The following is a 19,361-nucleotide window of genomic DNA, read 5'->3' as shown; positions in this document are numbered from 1 at the left end:
TTGTTCCTTGAAACGTCTTTGGAATGTATGTAGGAGTTCAACAAATTTATATAGACCCCAACAGAGAAAGCGGCATGCACAGCATGACTAGAATAGAGGTGTATTTTTCACTATGAAGGTTAGGCAGGTTAATGCTCAAAAACCCAGAGCGTTCATCTCCCACGTGAGGATAAGCCCATCGGATCTCCAAAGGCTACCTCCAGTCCCCAGAGCCACAAGGCAGGGCTATCATGAGAAGCCCCTCCCCTAAGTGGAGATGGGGACAAAAGTGACTCTGAGCCCCAGAGCCAAAAGCGACACGGGCCAGGCATCTCCAGGACCACGGGGGTTTCACCCAGTGAAGCCAGACTTGCTCATCCTTCCTCTGAAGTTAACATGTTTTGCAAAAGCATAAATGCAACAGTTCTGCTACATTTCCAGTGTATAAGCCACCCACCACTCTTCCTGGGGTGGTTTCTGGCCTTTAGACAAGGGAAAGGAGGAGCATCTGGCCAGATGAACAACGCGGCTTAACTAACACGCTATCTACAAATACTGAAAATGGTGGACCCAGAGACAAAGGGAAGCTGACACCACAAGTGGGATCAGGAGCACTCGGAGGCACTTTCTTCGCTCTTTTCTGCTTTTCTGGAGTTGCAAGGGTTAGACCTAAGAAGGGGATGGAAGGGTGTGGGGGCGGGGGCAGGGGAGGTGGGTCAGCAGGGAGTTAAAGGTTGATGTATAGAGAAAGTAATTGTATGCCTGGTTGCAAACTATAAGCAATAGTCTATGCCTTGACCATGATTCTACTCTTGTCCAATACTAAAATGTGAAAAGATTGAACTAGGAAATTCAGCTGTACTTTTCAATGTCTGCAAGCATAAGCACACCGCAATACACACACCCACACACCTTACTCAGTGCCTAACAAAGCTCACATGATTATAGAGAAAACAATGTAGTCTATACAGTTCCACCTAACACTCCCTGAGCAGCTCCTAAAATAGTTTGAGAGCTTATTAAGGCACCTGCATCTGAAAGATCAAACTAGACAGCTGGGCTAATTCTGCCTTGGCTTTTCATGTGACTTCTCCAGTCCATTCATGAGAACACTCAGGAATCACATACCATGTTCTTGATCATTTAGAGTCTGCAAGAGAACCTGGGAGGAAACCCATGAACTCTCTTGAAGATAATGCTGAAAGGTAGTATTTCCAGAGTCTTGGCTAAAACTCAAACAGGGATAGTCCGGAGAAGCCCTTCTTCAATGCTTCTTGACCTCTTTCACCGAAACGGGTAAATCCTTCCTTCTTCCAATATGCTCTTCAATCAGGCAGCTATCTGATGGGCTTGATTCTAACTGTATGAGGCACTTCTTACTAATTAGATGCTGGTTTCCTCCAGCACGACTCAAGTGCAGGTCAGTCTTCACAGCCCGCTGCCGAGCTCAGGTGATTGTATTTAAACTTTGAGGGTACTAAAACATATTCAAATGAGATAGACATTTTCTTCACCCAGGTCTCTTTTCTTATGTTTCCTATGCCTTATCGACATTCCTCTCCTGTCATTATTGCCCTTTACTTCCCCTGTGCCAAGATAACAGATCAAAGCACCAAGCCCTAAAATCATCTGTATTACTCACTCTGCGTACAGTCTCCCCTAACATTCTAAATCTCAAATATTGTAAATTCTTCGAAGGAATGCCTTGTACTTCTCCTGAAGACCATCCAATCGTGTTGTACTTGCATGCTCTTTTATTTCCCACTGCTGCTTCCAAACCCCAGCAAGTCTAAATGGCTTTATCAGAAACTCTTCAACTCAGATATGCAGTCTGCAGTTACTTTTTCACCCACCAATCAGAATGCTGTGCATCTCTCTACTAATAGGAGAGGGGAGGGGAGAAGCAACAAACGTGGGATACTGTGATAAAATAAGACATCAGGGGGAAGAGTGTGAGTTGGAACCACCTGCATTCTGATGTATTCCTTCAGACCTGAGGGCTAAAGCCGTGCACACACACAGCTTTGACCGCAAGCCAGAGAGATGACAGGTATCAACCGGTAAGGTACCAAGTCAGCCTTCCTCCCTGACTTCCTTCCCACCACTTCTACAGTGCTCCTACATTCCCTGCAGTCTGAACTTAGGGCTGCAAAATACATTCAGTTCAAAGACTTAATGCTTTTCAGCTCAACATTAAGTCGGAGAATCCACTAATGGCAAGAAAAAAAACCCCAAAAGTAAAAGGGTGTGACGATAAGTCTTCTTTTAAAGTTGCAGATGACAGTGCGACGCACAGTTCCCTTACACTCCCATCTGCACCTGTTCTTCCCTCGTGCACGGCTCTCACTTGAACTGGGCACCCAGAGCGCAGTGAGGGTGCTTTGCTTTTCCCATGGGGTCTATATAAACAGTTGGTCTTTCACGGTGACAGAATCCTCAGCTGGCAAATAAACAAAACTTGCATGATACTGCAATACTAAGACCACCTTAGAGCTTAAGACAATTGTTAAGAAAAAAATACTGGCACAAAATTGAATAAAATAAATTTGAAACACAAAGATCTGTTTTGGCCCCTCCCCCATGGAAGTCCATCTGTTTCAAAAGTAGAGTGAAAGGTAAAATAGTCCTTGTTTGTTTTTTGGGTTTTTTTTGGCGCATCCTCCTGAAACAAAACGTTGTATTCCACCTCCCTTGTCTCCCCTCCCAGACCTAAACTGTATTCCCATGACTCCTGGAGGGTCGATTTCTTCTGCTAACAAGTCTATAACTCAAGACACATTTTTTTCCATGGATGACTTTTTTAAATGATTGGACACGTTAATCTCCTCATCCCTTAAGCCAGATTCTTTAGGCTTCTAAAATAATACCCCTTCTCTCCTGAATGTTTGCTGCAGGATTTTTGTCCCACCCACCCCAAAAGTCCTGGTTTTTTCTTTTCCAACCATGCACATTGATTATAGCTAAAGCTCACTTAGCTCCCACCCTGAATGTAAAAAACTGAGTTCTGGAAAATTAAAAATAGGCTAACAATTAAAAACCAAGAGTCCAACAGATGCAGCTGTTCTGTATTGAAATGTCTCAGCAAGTGTCCCTGTTAGCTTCTGCGTCCATCACTCATCAGCATCCGGTTTGACGTCCAGCATGGCGTGGAGCTCCTCAGGTGTGTACCCCAGCAGGCTCTGCAGGTCACACACAAAGCGGTACACATAGCGCTTCCCTGCTGTCTTGTGGATGATGTTCTTGTCATAATAGTAACGCAGGCCACGGCTCAGTTTCTCATAATTCATCTTAGGCTTGTTTTTCCTCTTTCCCCATCTCCTGGCCACCTGAAAAAAAAAACAAGTGAATGAAGTAAGTTCAATTAAAAAGGAGGGAGAGAAAAAATATAGAGTGAAACTCAATGATCCTATGTATTTACCTGCATATGCCCATTCATTATGACTCGTGAGGTTGAACTGTTAGATTCTCGTTTTTCTTAGTTGTCTTATATGAATTCTGTTCTTCAAGGGACAGGCAGGGGTGATGATGAAGCTGATTGTGGAAAGTTGATGGAAACTGATGGAACCTTTCCCCGATATACTATCCATCAAATGTCTTGCTTTGAAAGCAAGAACTCTACTGTGAGGGAGCTGCATCAGAGTTACGACCACACTTGCCTTTCATCAATAGGAAGCAATCTGTCTGTACCGAGGTGAAACAGAAGCCCTGGTGGCATCCTGAGTTAGGCACTGGGTTGCTAATCACGAGCTTAGCAGCTTGAAACCAGCAACCCCTCCGCAGGGAAAAGATGAGGCTGGCGATCCCCACCAAGAGTTACAGTCTCAGGAGCCTGCAGAGGCCATTCTACTCTGTCCTGTGGAGTCACGTGAGTCAGAATTGCCTGGAGGCAGTGAGTTTGGGGAAATTTGAAGCCAACTAATCGCTCATGTCTGTCAGAATATAGATACTGTCTCTCTTGTTCATGGTTTTTAATCCTCAATGTTGGGCATGTCACAAACAACCACTCACTAAGCATTTGTGGGAAGAAGGAATTATGAACACACGGCACCAATCTCTCAATGCTGCTTGAACCGTCTGCATTCAGAGCCAGGTGTGAGAAGAGGTGGCAATTCCGAATTAGGAAAAGCCTACTATATGCAAGACACTTTCTATCTTGGAAAGCAAATGGCTAATGTAGCTACTGTCTCTGTTTTCCTAGTGAGTCACCGGGGCTTATACAAGATATGTACCTTGCGTGAGATCACACAAGTAGCAAGAGGCCAAACTGGGGTGCAAATCCTAGAAAATATCACCCAGGCCTACACAAGCCCTTCCCAAGGTTCTCATTCATCTTTCTTCAACCCAGTCATCATCAGTCAATCCTCTTACCTCATCTGGGTCAGAAAGCTTGAATTCCCAGCCGTCTCCTGTCCAGCTGATAAAAGATTGACAGGATTTATCAGTGAGTAATTCCAGAAGAAACTGCCACAGCTGGATTGGTCCACTGCCTGGAAACACAAGCAAGTGTGAATCATTATACCAGATGCACTCCGAGCAACGAATCTAATTGTGTAGCACATTCTCTCCCCTTTCTTGTTCAGTTCTAGCCCAAGGAAACGGACAGGGACAAATAATATAACCGTTGTAGGAGATGCTATGGGTTCAAAAAGATGGAGAACCACAGAAAAGTCTAAGACAATCTACAGAGTACCTTGTTCGGGTACACTGTGCACCAACTGCACTGCTAAGCAAACTCGAGGAGGCAAAAGAAAGATTGGGCCTACTCTCTCAGCTAGTCCTATTATAACCCACAGGCACTGTCATCTTTTTGCTTTCAAGAACCACGTCATTATTTTTGTCTTAAGAAGTAAGAAGGGCTGTCTTTACAAATTCCCAGCAGAAGTCAACGCTGACAAGCACGTCTTTATGGTAGGGAGCCTTGGCCTGGATTTGCAAGGGAGGAGGATCATCAGTCTCTCTTCAAATCTCCTCACAAGAAAGGAGAAGCTGGATGTCCTTTCAGCTGGCACAGTCCTCCCCCTCCCCTTCCCAGGCACTCGCAGGCAAACACTCAACGCAGGAAGGAAAACATCATTGCTATTTGAGGAATTAACTTGTCACCAGGAAATGGTCAGAGGTTAGATGAGGATTGTCTTGGAAACTCTTCACGGATGAAGTATATTCGAAGGTAAATATACATGTGCCTGAGCGCGCACGTGAGTGCACACACAGAGACACACTTCTTTTATGAGCCATCAATAGTACCACACTCTCAGGCCTAGAAGCCTGGTATACTCCAGCACTCAATTTATCCATGCTCAAGGATTTATGCCACACAGGTTTTCTTTTAGGATAACTTTCTACTTAGAAATCACATCACTTCCAGTGGTGTCTACAAATTTTTAAGTGGTGATGAAGAGAAAAATAGTGGTCCAATCTAGCTTGCTTCTCATTACATATTCACACTGTGCCAGGTGGCACCATCTGAAACCATCTGGGCAAAGTGGGATGGTCCTGGGAAAGGGAGTTTAAATGAATGAAGCCCAGGATGCTCTGCTCTGATGGAGAAATTTCATCCTCCGCCCGAGACTGAGCTTCAAATCTGTCCTATCCAAAGGAAAATTGAGATTTAAGTAGAAAACAAACAGTGCTGGGTTTATTCTCTATCAAGAAAAGAAATGCCTTTTATAGGTTATTAAGATCAGTCTCTTGTTATAGTTTGTATGTCTACCAAGGTATATTGATAAATGTCAGTTTACTTGTTTTTAAAATCCACTGTAGGGAAGGCCCAGTGGTCTCCTCCTCAGGAAAATTATGTGACTTTGTTCCAAATCACAGTTGGCAAACGACAGTGTGGTGTCCAGTGTGTAGGCCTTCAGATCGCGAATGTCATAGGAGGAAACAATTGAAGAGAAAACAAAGAGAGCTTCCTTTAAGACGCTCAGCCGAGAAGAATACCAACTAGCATTATGGCTTACTGTGCATCTACTACACACCTGGCACAGATGACACCAGCCCACCTGGTCCTCACACAGGGCAGACGCTATTGCTGAGCATCTTCCTCTGGGGATGCTCAGGGTTAGGACCAGTCTTCGGGTTGCTCCTCCTGATGCAAGGTTGCCCTGTGCCACTTTGGGGCACTGCATCTGTCTTGTGGGCCTGAATACTTGCACCTGAAAGTGGGGCTTCACAACACCGAGCAGAGTGCTCAGCAGCCCCTGTCATAAAATCCTACTTGTGAGTGCTTTGGAGAAGGTTATTTATAACCAAAGCTGTACGGTGTTCTTTCTGCTGTGGAAACAGCAGAAAACTTCATCTGGTTTCCTGACTTGCAACAAAGCAAAACAAATGTGCCCCCCCACACACTTTTTTGCTGGACTGTCAAATGATTCACCGCTGCTGATGATTGTGCTGCGGCGCCCTGATCTCAGACTCACTTCCACAGTGGTCTTCCAGGTCATTTGAGCATTTCCCCTTGTGGCAGTCGTTAGATTATGCTACTTCATTAGTTTCCTCTCTCAAGCAATTTAACTTAGGACTTCTCTCGTATTATTTACCTTAAAATCTCTTTGGCTCAGAGGGCCCAATTATACCAACCGAGGAAAGGAGTGGAAGGAGGGGTGTCCTTCCATCTCCCATTCCTGGCGACCCCCCAAAATCAAGTCAAACCAAACCAGTTGCTGTCAAATCCACTGGGATGCATGGCAGCCCCATGTGTGTCAGCAAGCATACATGTAATCCAGGGGACTTCCACATCTGTGACCTCTGAGCAGCATATTTCTAGGTCTCTCTTCCAAGTTTTGAACCATCAGCCTTTCACAGTTAATTCTATGTGCCACCTTAGGGCTTCCGGTTCCTGGAGAGGAAGGCTCAAATGGCTGCACCCTAGTTTCCTGCCATTCAGACTTGGTAGTCGCAAGTGGAGAAGAAACCTGAATTTATGTCACTGGCACTAGGTTGGAGAAGAAGAAACTGCAGAACGATTCCTGGTGTTTTTCCTGCCCATATCCATTCTGAATCAGCACGCCAGGGTCGAGGGCTTCATGTGGCTGCTCCAGCCCTTTCTATGTATATGTTTGTATTTGGCTGGGCGATGGACATAGACTGGGGTCAATGGGCTTGTCTATGGCCTTTTATTTTTTCATTGTAAGTTTCCCTTTGTTTAGAAAGACCATAAAAATATTTATTACAGAAACCTGATGCTCAGGCCCAAGGTGCGGTGCTCCCTACTCTTTTTCTCTGCGTTCCAGGGGAAGAGGGAGGAGAGACTGGGAAAATCAGATGCTTAAAAAGAAAGCATGTAAACTTGAACGGGGGTGAGACATCTCTGGATAACTTTACCAAAGGAGGCAAAATAATGTGGGACTGTCAGTTTAAGCCTCCCTCCCCCAGTTCCTGCAAAGAAGGAATCCCCTCAGCCCACCCAGGGCAGCTGGCTGTTCAGTATCTCCTCTGGGTGTGCTGGCGGCCTGGCTCATTACGCAGAAAGCCCTCATTGTTCCATCAAAGTAGGGAAGTCTATGACTCCTACCAGAGGGTCCTCTCTACCATGCTATCACTGATTCCTAAACGGCCCTTGCTACACAAAGAGGAAGGACACAGGGTTACTCTACCAGCCCACCAGGCTGGGCCAGGGCAGGAATGCTGGCTCTGGGTGGGCTCCTCTCTGGCTGCGCTAATGGGTTGGTCAAACGTGGGAGCCTGTTTGTGTAGGGATTATCCTTACTTCAGGTCTGGGAAGGAAAACTGGGAGCACTTGGAGACCCATGGCTGCACGTAAACAGGCCATCAGACGTTCTTACGCCCCAGAGCGGCTGAACGAGTGAGGCCAGCAACCCGTTACAAACGCTCCCAGAGACGGCCATGCAGTCCTTGCTCCGGGCAGGCCTGCCCAGAGCCCCAGGGCCACATCCCTGGCCTTGCTCCAGAATACCCTAAAATTGTAAAGACTCTGCCTCCAGTCTCCTGCACTCCCCGACGCCGGCCCAGCATCACAGATCCACTCACTAGACTGTGGTCTCAGTGACCTTTGTCCGAGGGAGCAGGGGAGGGTACTAAGAATAGTGCCAGTCATGGAAAGGAGAGCTCACATGCTAAATGTGGCTCACAATGGTGTCCCTGTCTGGGACCCCCGGACACTCAACAGCGTCCTTTACCATGCCGCCCCAGAGGGTCATACATCAGGAATCCCGTGGCATCATTGAGAAACTATGCTTCTCCAGCAGGAGGTCAGAGCTGCAGCAACAGAGGAGACCCTGTTAGAAAGAAGGCTCTCTTCAAAGATGGGTAGGAGGGAAGACACTACACACTCACACTCGGGCTCTCTGAATGCTTCCCCACCCCCAGCAGTCTGCTTCCTGCAGACTCCCCCCCTACCCTCACAGCCCCAAGTGTCAAGGAGATTTTACTCCCTAATGCTTTCTTCTGTGCAGAAAGCGTACAAAACTGAGGGTACTGCCTTGAGGAATACAACACAGCTTCAAAAGAAATATCACGTGGGTTCCTGGAAGGCTGAGAGGTAAGCAGAGTAAATCCTGCTGAGGACATGGGGGCCTTTGAGGTACCTTCAAATCTAATACTGAAATCTCATTTTTTTCAAAATGGCAAAGCAACTACTCATTCTGATCATGTCTTAAGTCCCTTCTTCTGGCCTAGGACCAGGAAACCCACCTGTCTCTTGACGAGGGGCCGTGATGAAAAGTCCCTGCTTTCTTGACCCTCTCTCCCTGTGCAGTCCAAATGACAAAGGAGCTCAGTCACTGACCAAAAAGTTGGAGGTTAGAGTTTGCACCTTGGAAGAAAGGCCGAGTGATCTATTCTTAAAAATCCAACCACTGAAAACCTTAAGAAGCACCTTTCTACTCTGACACACACGGTGTTGCCCCTAATCCAAATAAACCGAGCAACGGCTTTTCCCTGAGGCGTACGAAGTAACTGAAAGAAATCTACAGCACTGCGAGATGGCATAAATTCAGTAAGCTGCTCCTGATGACCATCCCTTTCTGTCTACCTGTGTGCCGTCATAGTTCTCCTTTTCTAGGTTTGGATCGTGCAGGCCACCGGCAATGGCCTCCTTCCTCACTGTTAGTGAGCGGGGTTGGTTTGGGGTTGGACTTCAGCTTTTCCTCCTGCTTCTTCCTCCTTTCCATTTCAACCACAAGTTCTCACTCTGTCACCTGTGCCCGAGCAAGAGGCTAACATATATGAGCAAATGTCCACGTAACGTGGAAGTCAGCCCAGGGTACGACTTTCCTAGGCAATCTCTACTCGGCTTCAGTGGTGGTTGGCTCTCAGACGGATATGCCTGTCTCATCTCTAGAATATGTGCCTGCACGTTGTTTTGCTTTTTCGCGGTCTTATCCCAAAACCGACAAGAGGGCCCCACACCAACTCTTTAATATTTGGTGACTCCGACGACCAGTTCTTAAAGAGCTATTATTGATCCTTATAGTCTCAGGACCGGGTATGACGCCTGCCAGGTCTTTGGCAGGTATTCAATAAAAGTGTACTGGATTGCTTTACTGAAACAATCCTCCGTGAAGAACCATATATGGATTTGAAAAGCTTCCCCAACCTGCTTCTCTCCATTCCATTATATTTGGAGCCAAACGACTGGGTGACTCTGAAGCTACGTTTCAGCAACTTGTTTCCCCAAATAAAAGTGACCACACCTTGCTGTCCTTTGTGGGTTAGTTTGCTACTTTGAGAAGCTAATCTCTTGAGCTCTGCTGTAAAACAAAAATCAAATACCTCCGTGTGGGCAGGGCACCATGTTTTATTTTAACCTATGAAACTCTCATGGTTGGTCACCCTTGCAGCAGGGCCAACTCTGCTCTCATAGTACACATGTGGCAGGTGGCCCTAAAAGGGAGGAATGGGCCTGGCAAGCCCCTCCCTTCCAGCCAGGTGTCTCTACCCACAGCCAAACGATAATGACAAAAACAGAACATTCAAATCCAGAAAGAACCCATCTGTTCACAAGCGTATCTTCATCTCATATACTAAAGCTGTACCCACCTCTGAGGATGGGGCATGAGACCACTGGGTCTAAGCATCATCTCCTTTCTATCAACGCCTTCTTTTAACCTATCATCCACAAAGGAATCTAATAGCACCCTATTTCTACGAAGTCCTTATGAAATCTAATGACACAGTAAGCAGAAAACATCCTGACTTTTTTGGTCCTCTGGCAGTTACATAAAGTCTTCTGCTTGAAGGATAATTCAAGAGATGATATGCTCAGTGCATTTGACAACCAAAAAACTGGGAAGATTTGAAAAAAGGTAGGGTAGGGACTGTTTCATATTTTGGCTTGGCTTTGTACACTGTCGGTCCTATCTTCTGTACTTGACTTGTATCCTTTATTTTCCCTTGTCCCTGTCCCAACTCATCTCTAACATGTGCCATATATGGTGCAATCTATACCAATGCCTTGGTTTATGAATTTGTGCACAGTTGGTACGTTGGATAAGCGTGCTGCTTTAGCAATGACCAGTAACTCAAGGGAAGTGGCTGCGATTAGGAAGCTATAATAATTCAACTCATAAAAACAAAGAACATTCTAAGAGTTGCTTAACGTACCTTTGATGAAAATCATGATGGGCATGAACTTCATGAGCCTGCATTTTTTAAACAATGCTGAGATGCCAGTATCTAAGATGGACAACCAGCTCAAAAACAAATCTCAAGTCAGTTAAAACCATCTTTTGACTAACAAGTGAATGTCTCAGATATGTTAGACCAAAAAAAAAAGCAGGCAGCATCTGAATGACGAATAAGGAGGAGGAGGAGGAAAACATGTCACAAAGTAAAGGATGAGATGATACGACCCTAGAAAACTGAAATACATGCTCCTGGGGAAGCCCACACTGGAGACGTCCGAATCGCAGACTTGGTTGGGCTCGCTTCCCTGCCTCACTGACAAGCGTCTGGAACTCCTGTCATCACCTGGGCCTTTTGTTTTCCTATTCCTCATGGAGGGACTAGTCACTGCTTGTGATGGACGGAATTGTGCCCCTGGTCCCACACAGTGCTAAGCACATTTAGGAAAGGGCTGGCTTTGTTACGGTCACGAGGCAGGACCGTGTAAGGTGTGACTGAAGCCCATCTCTTCTGAGACAGGAAAGCATAGCATGAAGGCAGGAAGAAGAAATGGAGTAGACTGCTGTGAAACCACATGAATTTTGCCCAGGAGCAGAAACTCAGATCCTTCCTCCAGAACTAGCAGAGCGAGGAAGCCTTCCCATGGAGCCTGAATTTAGACTTCTAGCCTTCTACATGGTGAGGAGCGAAACTTCTGTTTCTGAAAGGTCCCCACGTGTGGTATTTCTGTGATAGCAGCACCAGGTAATCAGCACACGGCTCCTCCGTACTTGAGAGAGATGGGAATTCAGTTCCCATACTATGAAGAAAATGCGGACTTAAAAGGAAACCACAGAGCAGAACAGTGGGATGAAATAATAAAACATATATATTTTAGAAATAGGATTCTCAAAGGATATTGACAAAGGGGGAAAAAAAGATAGTAAAAGTATAGATGAACTTATTTTTCCAGAGGGTACTTGGTCTTACCTATTGTGATTTTGAAAGGACTATTGGGTATTAAAACAAAAAAGTTCAAATATATCAATGCAAATTTTAGAAAATAACAAATGAAAAAACCATTCAAGATTTTTCATAGGTAGGCTCACTCTGAAATCTTTGCTCTGAAAAAAGTGCTACAACAGATGCCATGACCTTGCAAGTGAGAGAATATAATGCAGACACTTATGGTTTGGGAAAATCTTGATCACAGACCAACTTCGGTCCCTTCCCCCCATTGCCCGCAAAGCGATCTTCTTTGTGAATCATTCTTGCTCCTCATGAAACCTCCCCCCACCGTTCACGATGGACTGACCTAGCCAGTTCAGCAGTGTGCCTCACAAACGGCCAGGCTTCAAGACATGGATCCTACTTATCTCCATCAACTAAAGGCAGAATAGATAGCCTTAATCAACCATCAGTGCTTGACAGGTCCGACAGCAAGCTTGCTTCTCTGGCTCATGACCAGCTACGCTGCCCCATGTGGGACAGGTGCAAGTGAGACTCACTTGGCAAGTTTGTCTTGGGTCTAGAACAAGACAGTTAAACAATTTCAATGTATGGAAGAAAACCACTTGTTTCTGCTCCAGCTCCTCACACCTGCGTGCGTTCAAGTACACATGTGTGGGGGTGGCTGCAAGAGAAAGGAGCCGGTTCCTCTCTTAAAGAGGCAGCACATATTCGAATGTCACCCCTCTTCCCTCTAACCCCTCAAATAATTTTTCTTAAGCTCATTAAACTTAACACTCAAGACGGAAACTTGGACAGCGAGAGAGCTAGCTCGAATCAGGAAGTGGGTTTTCTTTATAGCTTTTCCTCCTGATGTTTTCGAGGTACCTGCTTCTTTTACGAAGTCACCAAAGATGGGTGAGATTTGGATTTGGCAGTAGAGAGGAAGACCTGTGTTATAAAGCAAAGCAATGCTTTTTCCAACTCATGAAATGGCTTAAAAAAAGTGCGTTCCTAGGTATGCAGGTAACAAGAAGAGAGAGGTGTTCCCTGAATTGGGACTGAGAACACAACTTCAGAAGTCTGAAACTTGCACCTTCTCTCAGTAGGATTCTCAATGCAATTTCTGTATCTTATTCAACATAAAGTTTCCCCCAGCCTATCAAGGGTGAAAGAAATTACTATTCTTAGAGAAGGGAACTAGATACCGGGCAATCATTTGAACATTAAATTTCTCAGGCGTTTATCCAGCAACCATTTCTGAATACCACAATTTAAGGCATTATATCCAGATTGAGTAGAATATTAATATTACAATATTAACACCAGCATGGACAGTCACAGGACAACTACCCTTGAGAGGCTTCTATGAGACACCATCCCAACCTTGGCTTTGAATGTCAAACATTCAAAATTGAGGCCTATGAGCATGTCCCTGGCAAACCAAGTTCCATCCTAGTTTCAGGGGTTTAAACTTTCACATTCAGTCACCCCGGGAGAGCTTTCACTCTCCACCTCTCTCGGGGAGAAATGAATCAGACATAGAAAGAGCAAATGGGTTCATTAGGGTCAACAATTAGGGTCATGACAATGAGCCCAAAGATCATAGAGACGTGTCGTCTTGAGTCCTACAGTACAATTGTCAGGTGGTAAAGCTGGGTTGGCCAATAGGGCAGCCAGATTTTCATTTGAATCTAATGTGGCCACCAAACTACCTGTAGCAGTCAGGAAGTGTAATGATGTGCCCTGCTGCTAGGAGTGTACCTAACGGACCCCCACAAGCATATCAAGGAAAGGCTTCCTGGAGCTGTTCCTACTCAATGGCTGGGCACGGTAGGGCCTACAGGCCCATTCTGTGGGATGCAGTACTCCCATCAGCCTGGCGAGAACTGACTTGGAACTGAGCTGGAGCGGAAGGCCCTACCTACTGAAAGCATGATCCTTCAAGCTCTCCTTTAACAGAGTCAGACCTGCTTCCTGGACCAAGACTCTTCCTAACTTCTCTTCCTCCGTGTCTTTTTCCCCCGAAGAAATGCTTCACTTGAACTACAAATCTAATCTTGTCTTGACTGTTTCTCAGCATCCCCAAACTAAAGCACTATGTATTTTATCAGTGATTTTTTTTTTTCATTAGCTACCTGGCATTGTGTAAAGCGTTCAAAGGATCTTCTTTGCTGTTTGTTTTATGACTTGGGCTAGAATCTCTGACCCTTTCTAACCTCAATTCTCTTATTTGTAAAATAGCAGCAGCTTCCTTGTGCTGCTGTTGCAGATGGTTGAAAGAAAATAATATATATGAAAGAACCTACCATACAGTAGGAGCTTCATACATGTGGGTTGAGCTGACTAGCTGCAGTGAGTTGACTTCATATTAAATATCTGCTATACCCATGACACTGCCAGCAGCGATTAGAATTCTCTAACGAAAATGCATTGTTCCCTAACCCCAAGAAACGTTGAATTATATTGTGAAGACCCAAACGTTTGGAGCACACTAGGAAGCAATAGTAATAGCTGGAACTTATAGATAGAGTACTTAGTATGTGCTTAACACTATTCTGGCAGCTTTCCATAAACTGATTCATTGATTCCCCATAACACCCTAAGGGAATTTTCATTTTTCGGATGAGAAAACTGAAGAAGAGAGATGCCACAGCTGGTAAATTGAAGAACCAGAGCACACTTGGGCTGGCAAGCTCCCTAGCTTATGCTTTGCACCTCAACACGAAACATAACCGATGGCACACCCCATTGTGACCATCCCTTTGTGTGTTTTAACCTGGATTTAAAAGGTGAAGGTCACAACAAGTGCCAGGTCAGGGGCTGGTAAAACCGCCAGTCTACAAAGTCACATGGGAGGGCAAGGACAAGTGTGACTTCTCTCAAACGCCTACATGGAACGGGCACTTGCATTCTCCATAGGCTGGGAATGCCATCCAGAGAATCACCATGCTAAATGGCCACAGCAGGAATAGCTGGGACATTCTGGCCCTACCCAACACAAGCTGTGGGGACTTTCCAAGGCCATTGTTTAAATGGAAAGAGGATTTGTACAGATGCCTCAGCAACACCCCTGCTGAATTCTGTTCAGTGGAAACATTTTACTTCAAAGGCCAAAAAGGTGGAGTTCCGAACTGGAGACCAAGTGGAATTCCAAAAGAGTCACCACCCAATACCATCCGTCTCCATGTGATTTCGTTAAAGAAACAGTGACCAAAAAATGTGCTCCTCCTCTAACACAGGAATGGGGACTGTGCTTGGAAAGCAGGGGTTAACCTGGGACCCCTCCTTGTTCTCCAAAGTCCAGGCACCAACCAGGCCTCAAATATCAGTAAACAGAACCAGAGGTAGAGATATATTTAGAGTATAAATAAGCCTCATCTGCCCCAAAGGCAGCTTGCAAGCTATTACCATATCTGGGTCAAAACACGGAGATGGCTCAGCCAGCTGCTGCTTTCAAAGGCAACCGGTGGGAACAGAGGCCCTCTGCTTGACACACTTCTAAAAGAACACTTTCTAAAGGAAATTAACAGTTGAATCTTCCCACTATCCAGCCATTTTCTCTGGGTGACAGATGATTAAGAAAAGCTGTCACAAAGCGAATGCATTAGAAGGCAGGGGCACTGGAAATGACGTGCAGGGAACACAAACTGTACAGGCACAGTTTCAAACAGTTCTGAGAATTTCCCTCGCCATTGTTCGGCAGTATTTCCCATTGGTGACTAACGGACATGTTAACGAGTCACTCCACCGAGACTCCAAGTCTGTTCCAGTCACTCCCTGCCGTGGACTACCAAACAGGACAGAGCGTCCCTCCCTGCTGCCCAGGTGCTCCTGTGGAAGGAAGGTTCCATTGTGCCTGAGGGATCTGCCTGGCTGCCTGCCCTGTGAGTCACAGGGCCTCGGAGCAGGAACGTGAAGACATGATGGTAGGCTGTTGCTAGATTGAATTATGTCACTCAAAGATCTGCGTTGTAAACCCTAACATATCCATCTGTGGTTATCATCCATTTGGGAATGGATTGTAGTTGGTAGGTTCAGGACCTGGGATTAGTGTAGGATGTGTTTTAAGTCGATCTTTCTAAGATAGAAAAGAGGAAACAAACTAACGAAGCACACAGGGTAAGATGGATGCACCAAACTCAAACCAAGCTCACTGCGAGTCAATTCTGACTCCCAGGGACCCTCACGGACAGAGTGGAACGGCCCTGCGGTGTGGGTGGCTCACTTTTCTGCCTCGGAGCAGTGGGGCAGTGCTCCACTGGCCGACTTGGTGGTTAGCAACCCAACAAATAACATCCTATAGCCCTAGGGCTCCTTAGACAGCTGGCTAGATACAATTGCCCCAGGGCAGAAGCTCAGAAAAGACAAAGGCTTTTCCCAAGGAGAGAAAGCCTTTCCACAGAATTAACACTCTGAAATTGGGAAGTCTGGCCTCCTAAACTACTTGAAAATTCATGCGCATTTGTGACCGCCAGCCACTTGTGGTAGTTCTGTTATAGCAGCACTGGATAACTAGGATAGCAGCCTTTCTTATTTCCCAAATCTCTCGTCCTCTCCATCCAGGAAGAGACAATGGGGTATCCATATATAATGTGGGTAACCATCCTGGCTTTGCCCAGTCAAAAATCTCAGTCCACCCATGTCATTTCTCTGGGCCTCCCTATGAAAGGTGGCAACTGTGCAGAACGGGCCCCAGACTTCTGAGACTGATGTTCTTGTCAACATGTGGATTCTTTTCCATCGTCCTGGAAACGGTCTCATACTCTTATCAATAGCATTTACATGGAGGTCATGGACGTTTATATTCTGGATCTTGGCCAAACCTAAATCTCTCCAAATTTAAAAGCTCTGAAGTAACCCTATCAGCCAATGAACATTCAAAATATTTCAACCGCCGAATCTGCAACCAATCATGGGGACAGTGCAGGACCAGGCAACATTTCCTTCAGCTACCCATGGGTCACCAGTGAGTCTGGGCCCCACTCAATAGTAGTCAAAACAATAAAAGTATTTTTTAATAACATACAAATCTGGATTTAGAATTTTTTAAATTGCATGCACCAATTGACAGAGCATTACTCACCTGCTTTGGCCGCCCCTTTCTTCACCACTAATTTAGGATTAGACCTATTGTTCGTTTAGCAGTTGTTTGCACACTGTGATGGTGTTGCAATCCAGCTTCCCCTTTAAAAACTGTGATTTCAGGTAATGCTGACAAGTCTCTGGTTTCATTCTGAATTGGAGCACTTTGAAACACTTCCTTTTATAGAAAAGTTGCTTGTTTTCCAAAACATGTTTTAGCAATAGCATTGAGTTACAGAACCCTAAAACTAGAAGCCTAATACTAGAAGCCAGAATTGCACGACTCTGCCTGGCCCAGGGACTTCCTTACTGCAGGATTTGAACTCGCTAGTGCCATCTATGACATGGAGAGAAAGGATCTGTTCCAGGCTTGAAGCAACTGAGAGGCTGTGGAAGGGCGTTGGGTTGGAACAAATGGGCAGTGTAGGTCAGAAGTGCACAGGAGAGATTCCCTTTTCTCCGAGACTCATGTCGTTTTTTGAGAAGTCTCATACAAAAATCTGGAAATTGAATTTCAGATAGTCCCAAATTTAGCTCTCAGTGAACGAGGAACTGTCTATTTATAAATGTGTACCACAAGGTAAAATATAATTTTGTTAAAGTTAATGAATGGCTAGGATGTAGCCTTTTTGCAGAGCCCCTAAGAAAAGAGACACGAGAAGAAAAAATGAAAGAAAGAAAGCAAGAAAAGCGACACTAACCAATTGTTAATATTTACCACTAGACCCGGGCAACAAGAGCTGAAGAAGTAATAGCATTTGGACTCTACCTGTGGGTCTGTTTGGCAATCTGGAATTTGTAAAGTTAATTTACAGATCAATAACTCAGGACTGAAGCCAGAGCTCTCCCCCTTCCACACACCCCTCACCCACACATGTAAAGTGTTAATTAGAGATAAGTGGGCAACAAGGACCCTTATCATTCAGTAGAGGCAACAAATAACCAATGAGCATTTTCATTCCGTCAAGTGGCGAAAGGATTTGTGACCAGGTGAGACAGCTGGCACTTAGGACTTTCAATTCAGGAGCTACCTTCTCTGGCAACTTCAATTGCTTATGCCTTGTATGAGTAATTGTGTGTGTGTGTGTGTGTGTGTGTGTGTGTGTGCGCGCGCCTCGATTCCATCATCTATAAAATGGGCTTAGGGGAACAAGAGAGAAAGGAATAATACAATTTGATGAATTGGTATATTAGTCTATGTCTACTACAATGGAAAAAGACAAACCAGGGATGCCATATTTTTCAAGTATCTAGAAAATATTCTCCTTAGGTCTCTAAAATATAGAAAAAGCATGGAGGCACTCTTCTCAGACTTCATTTTGTAAATTAAGAGGCCTTCATAATGTATCTTCAAACAAGTGAAAAGAGAGCTTTCTGATTGTATCAGTTTGATAACCGTAAGCAGTTCACAGTAAGGTAAGAAGGTACATTTTGGCGGAAGCTAGTATTGCATTTGATGTATTCTTAACTCAGCTCACAGGCAGGCTTTCAAGCCATGTTATCTACCCCCACATCTTGACCTAATTTAACAAGTTGCCATGGGAGCCCAGAGAAGGTTGATGCAATTTTCTTATCTATGAAGGAAGAATGCAACTGTGCAAGAGAACGTGAAAATTCAGTTTCTAACTGATTTCCACACTTAGCGTGCAGTAACTCAGACATCATATGAAGAAATAAAAAAGCAAACCTTGGAAGGTAATAAGGACAAACTCCTGGGCTCCTAGTGGAATGTCTAAAAAAGATGGCATATCTGTTCCACTCGCAGAATCCAAGCACACAGTCTTTGTTCATGCCAAGTAGCAATGACGCAAAGGTAAAGTACTGGTGCACCTTCCATGTGGCCACATGTGCCCTAAAGCAATCTGATTTTAAGGGAACAACAGACTGAAAAGGTGGGCAGAACTTGAGTTAGAATATAGGTGTGACTTTTATGAGCAATTAAAAAAAAAAGTATTGCTAACACTTGTTTAAAGATTTTTACTTTCCAAGCAGCTTTTTCTAAACTTTAACTCGTCTTAACATATCAGCATAAAACCGAGATCAACTTTAGGCTCTGCAGTCACTGCCTGTTCCTCAGGTAGTGACGGCGCTGAGACGCTATGTTGCATCCTCTTTCCCATGGCCCAGGACTGCATCTGAATATGAAAAGGGGCCACAATGAGGTACAAGATTCAGGGAACCTCTATGACGGATTAGCCGGTGCTGCTGGCTCATGCCCACCAGGCATTGTGCAGAACACTAAAGTCAACAACAGTTAGGCTGCCCTTCACACACCTAACAAAAATGACCTTCATCTGGACCAGGAATCCACTTCAAGGATATTTCCAATATCCAATATTTCAACTATTCCTAAGGATAGTTCCAATATACTGAATTCAACAAGACAATAAACTTTCACACACGTCCAGCAACCAGCACGTATCTGTACTTGCTTTGTGCTTACAAACATTTGCCAAATTATTTGTCATTGCTAGTCTTTCACCTCTGTCTCCATACTGTCTAGCATGCATTTGTTTAATTAGCAGATTTAGTTCCCTTACATTTTCGCAGCTCTCCTCCCACTGAGATAAGGATGAACAAGTCTACTTCACGAAAAGTAGAATGAGCACAAGGTAAATTTGCCTAAAACCATACAGTGGCTTTGTTATAGAGCTGGAGGGAGCAGAGAGGACTCTGTTTTCGGGTTATCATTCTCATTGCCTCTTGAGATCGTATGAAAAAATAAAATCCTTCATTACAAAGAAGAAGAAACATGGTAATAGGCTTTAAAAAAAAGGTTTCTTTAATTC

At 44.9% G+C, this 19,361-nt stretch overlaps 1 protein-coding gene across 2 annotated transcripts in view; it reads right to left on the bottom strand.

Annotated features, from left to right (window-relative positions):
• Window positions 1-6: 6 nt before the first annotated feature.
• ETS1 (ETS proto-oncogene 1, transcription factor) overlaps window positions 7-19,361 on the bottom strand; it is a 156,956-nt gene continuing 137,601 nt past the window's right edge. For both annotated transcript variants that reach the window (XM_045283655.1, XM_004714171.2), the window contains 2 exons: window positions 4,348-4,466; window positions 7-3,305 (listed from right to left, as the gene is read on the bottom strand). In XM_045283655.1, the coding sequence (XP_045139590.1) occupies window positions 3,090-3,305; window positions 4,348-4,466 (335 nt within the window). In that variant the 3' untranslated portion in view covers window positions 7-3,089. The remainder of the gene's footprint in view (window positions 3,306-4,347; window positions 4,467-19,361) is intronic.

The sequence above is a fragment of the Echinops telfairi genome, unplaced genomic scaffold (genome assembly GCF_000313985.2).
Source record: "Echinops telfairi isolate 266 unplaced genomic scaffold, ASM31398v2 ScPeMD7_7465;HRSCAF=8503, whole genome shotgun sequence".
Lineage (NCBI taxonomy): Eukaryota > Metazoa > Chordata > Mammalia > Afrosoricida > Tenrecidae > Echinops > Echinops telfairi.
Note: the sequence above shows the minus strand (reverse complement) of the source record. Positions and strands in the feature narration are given on the sequence as shown.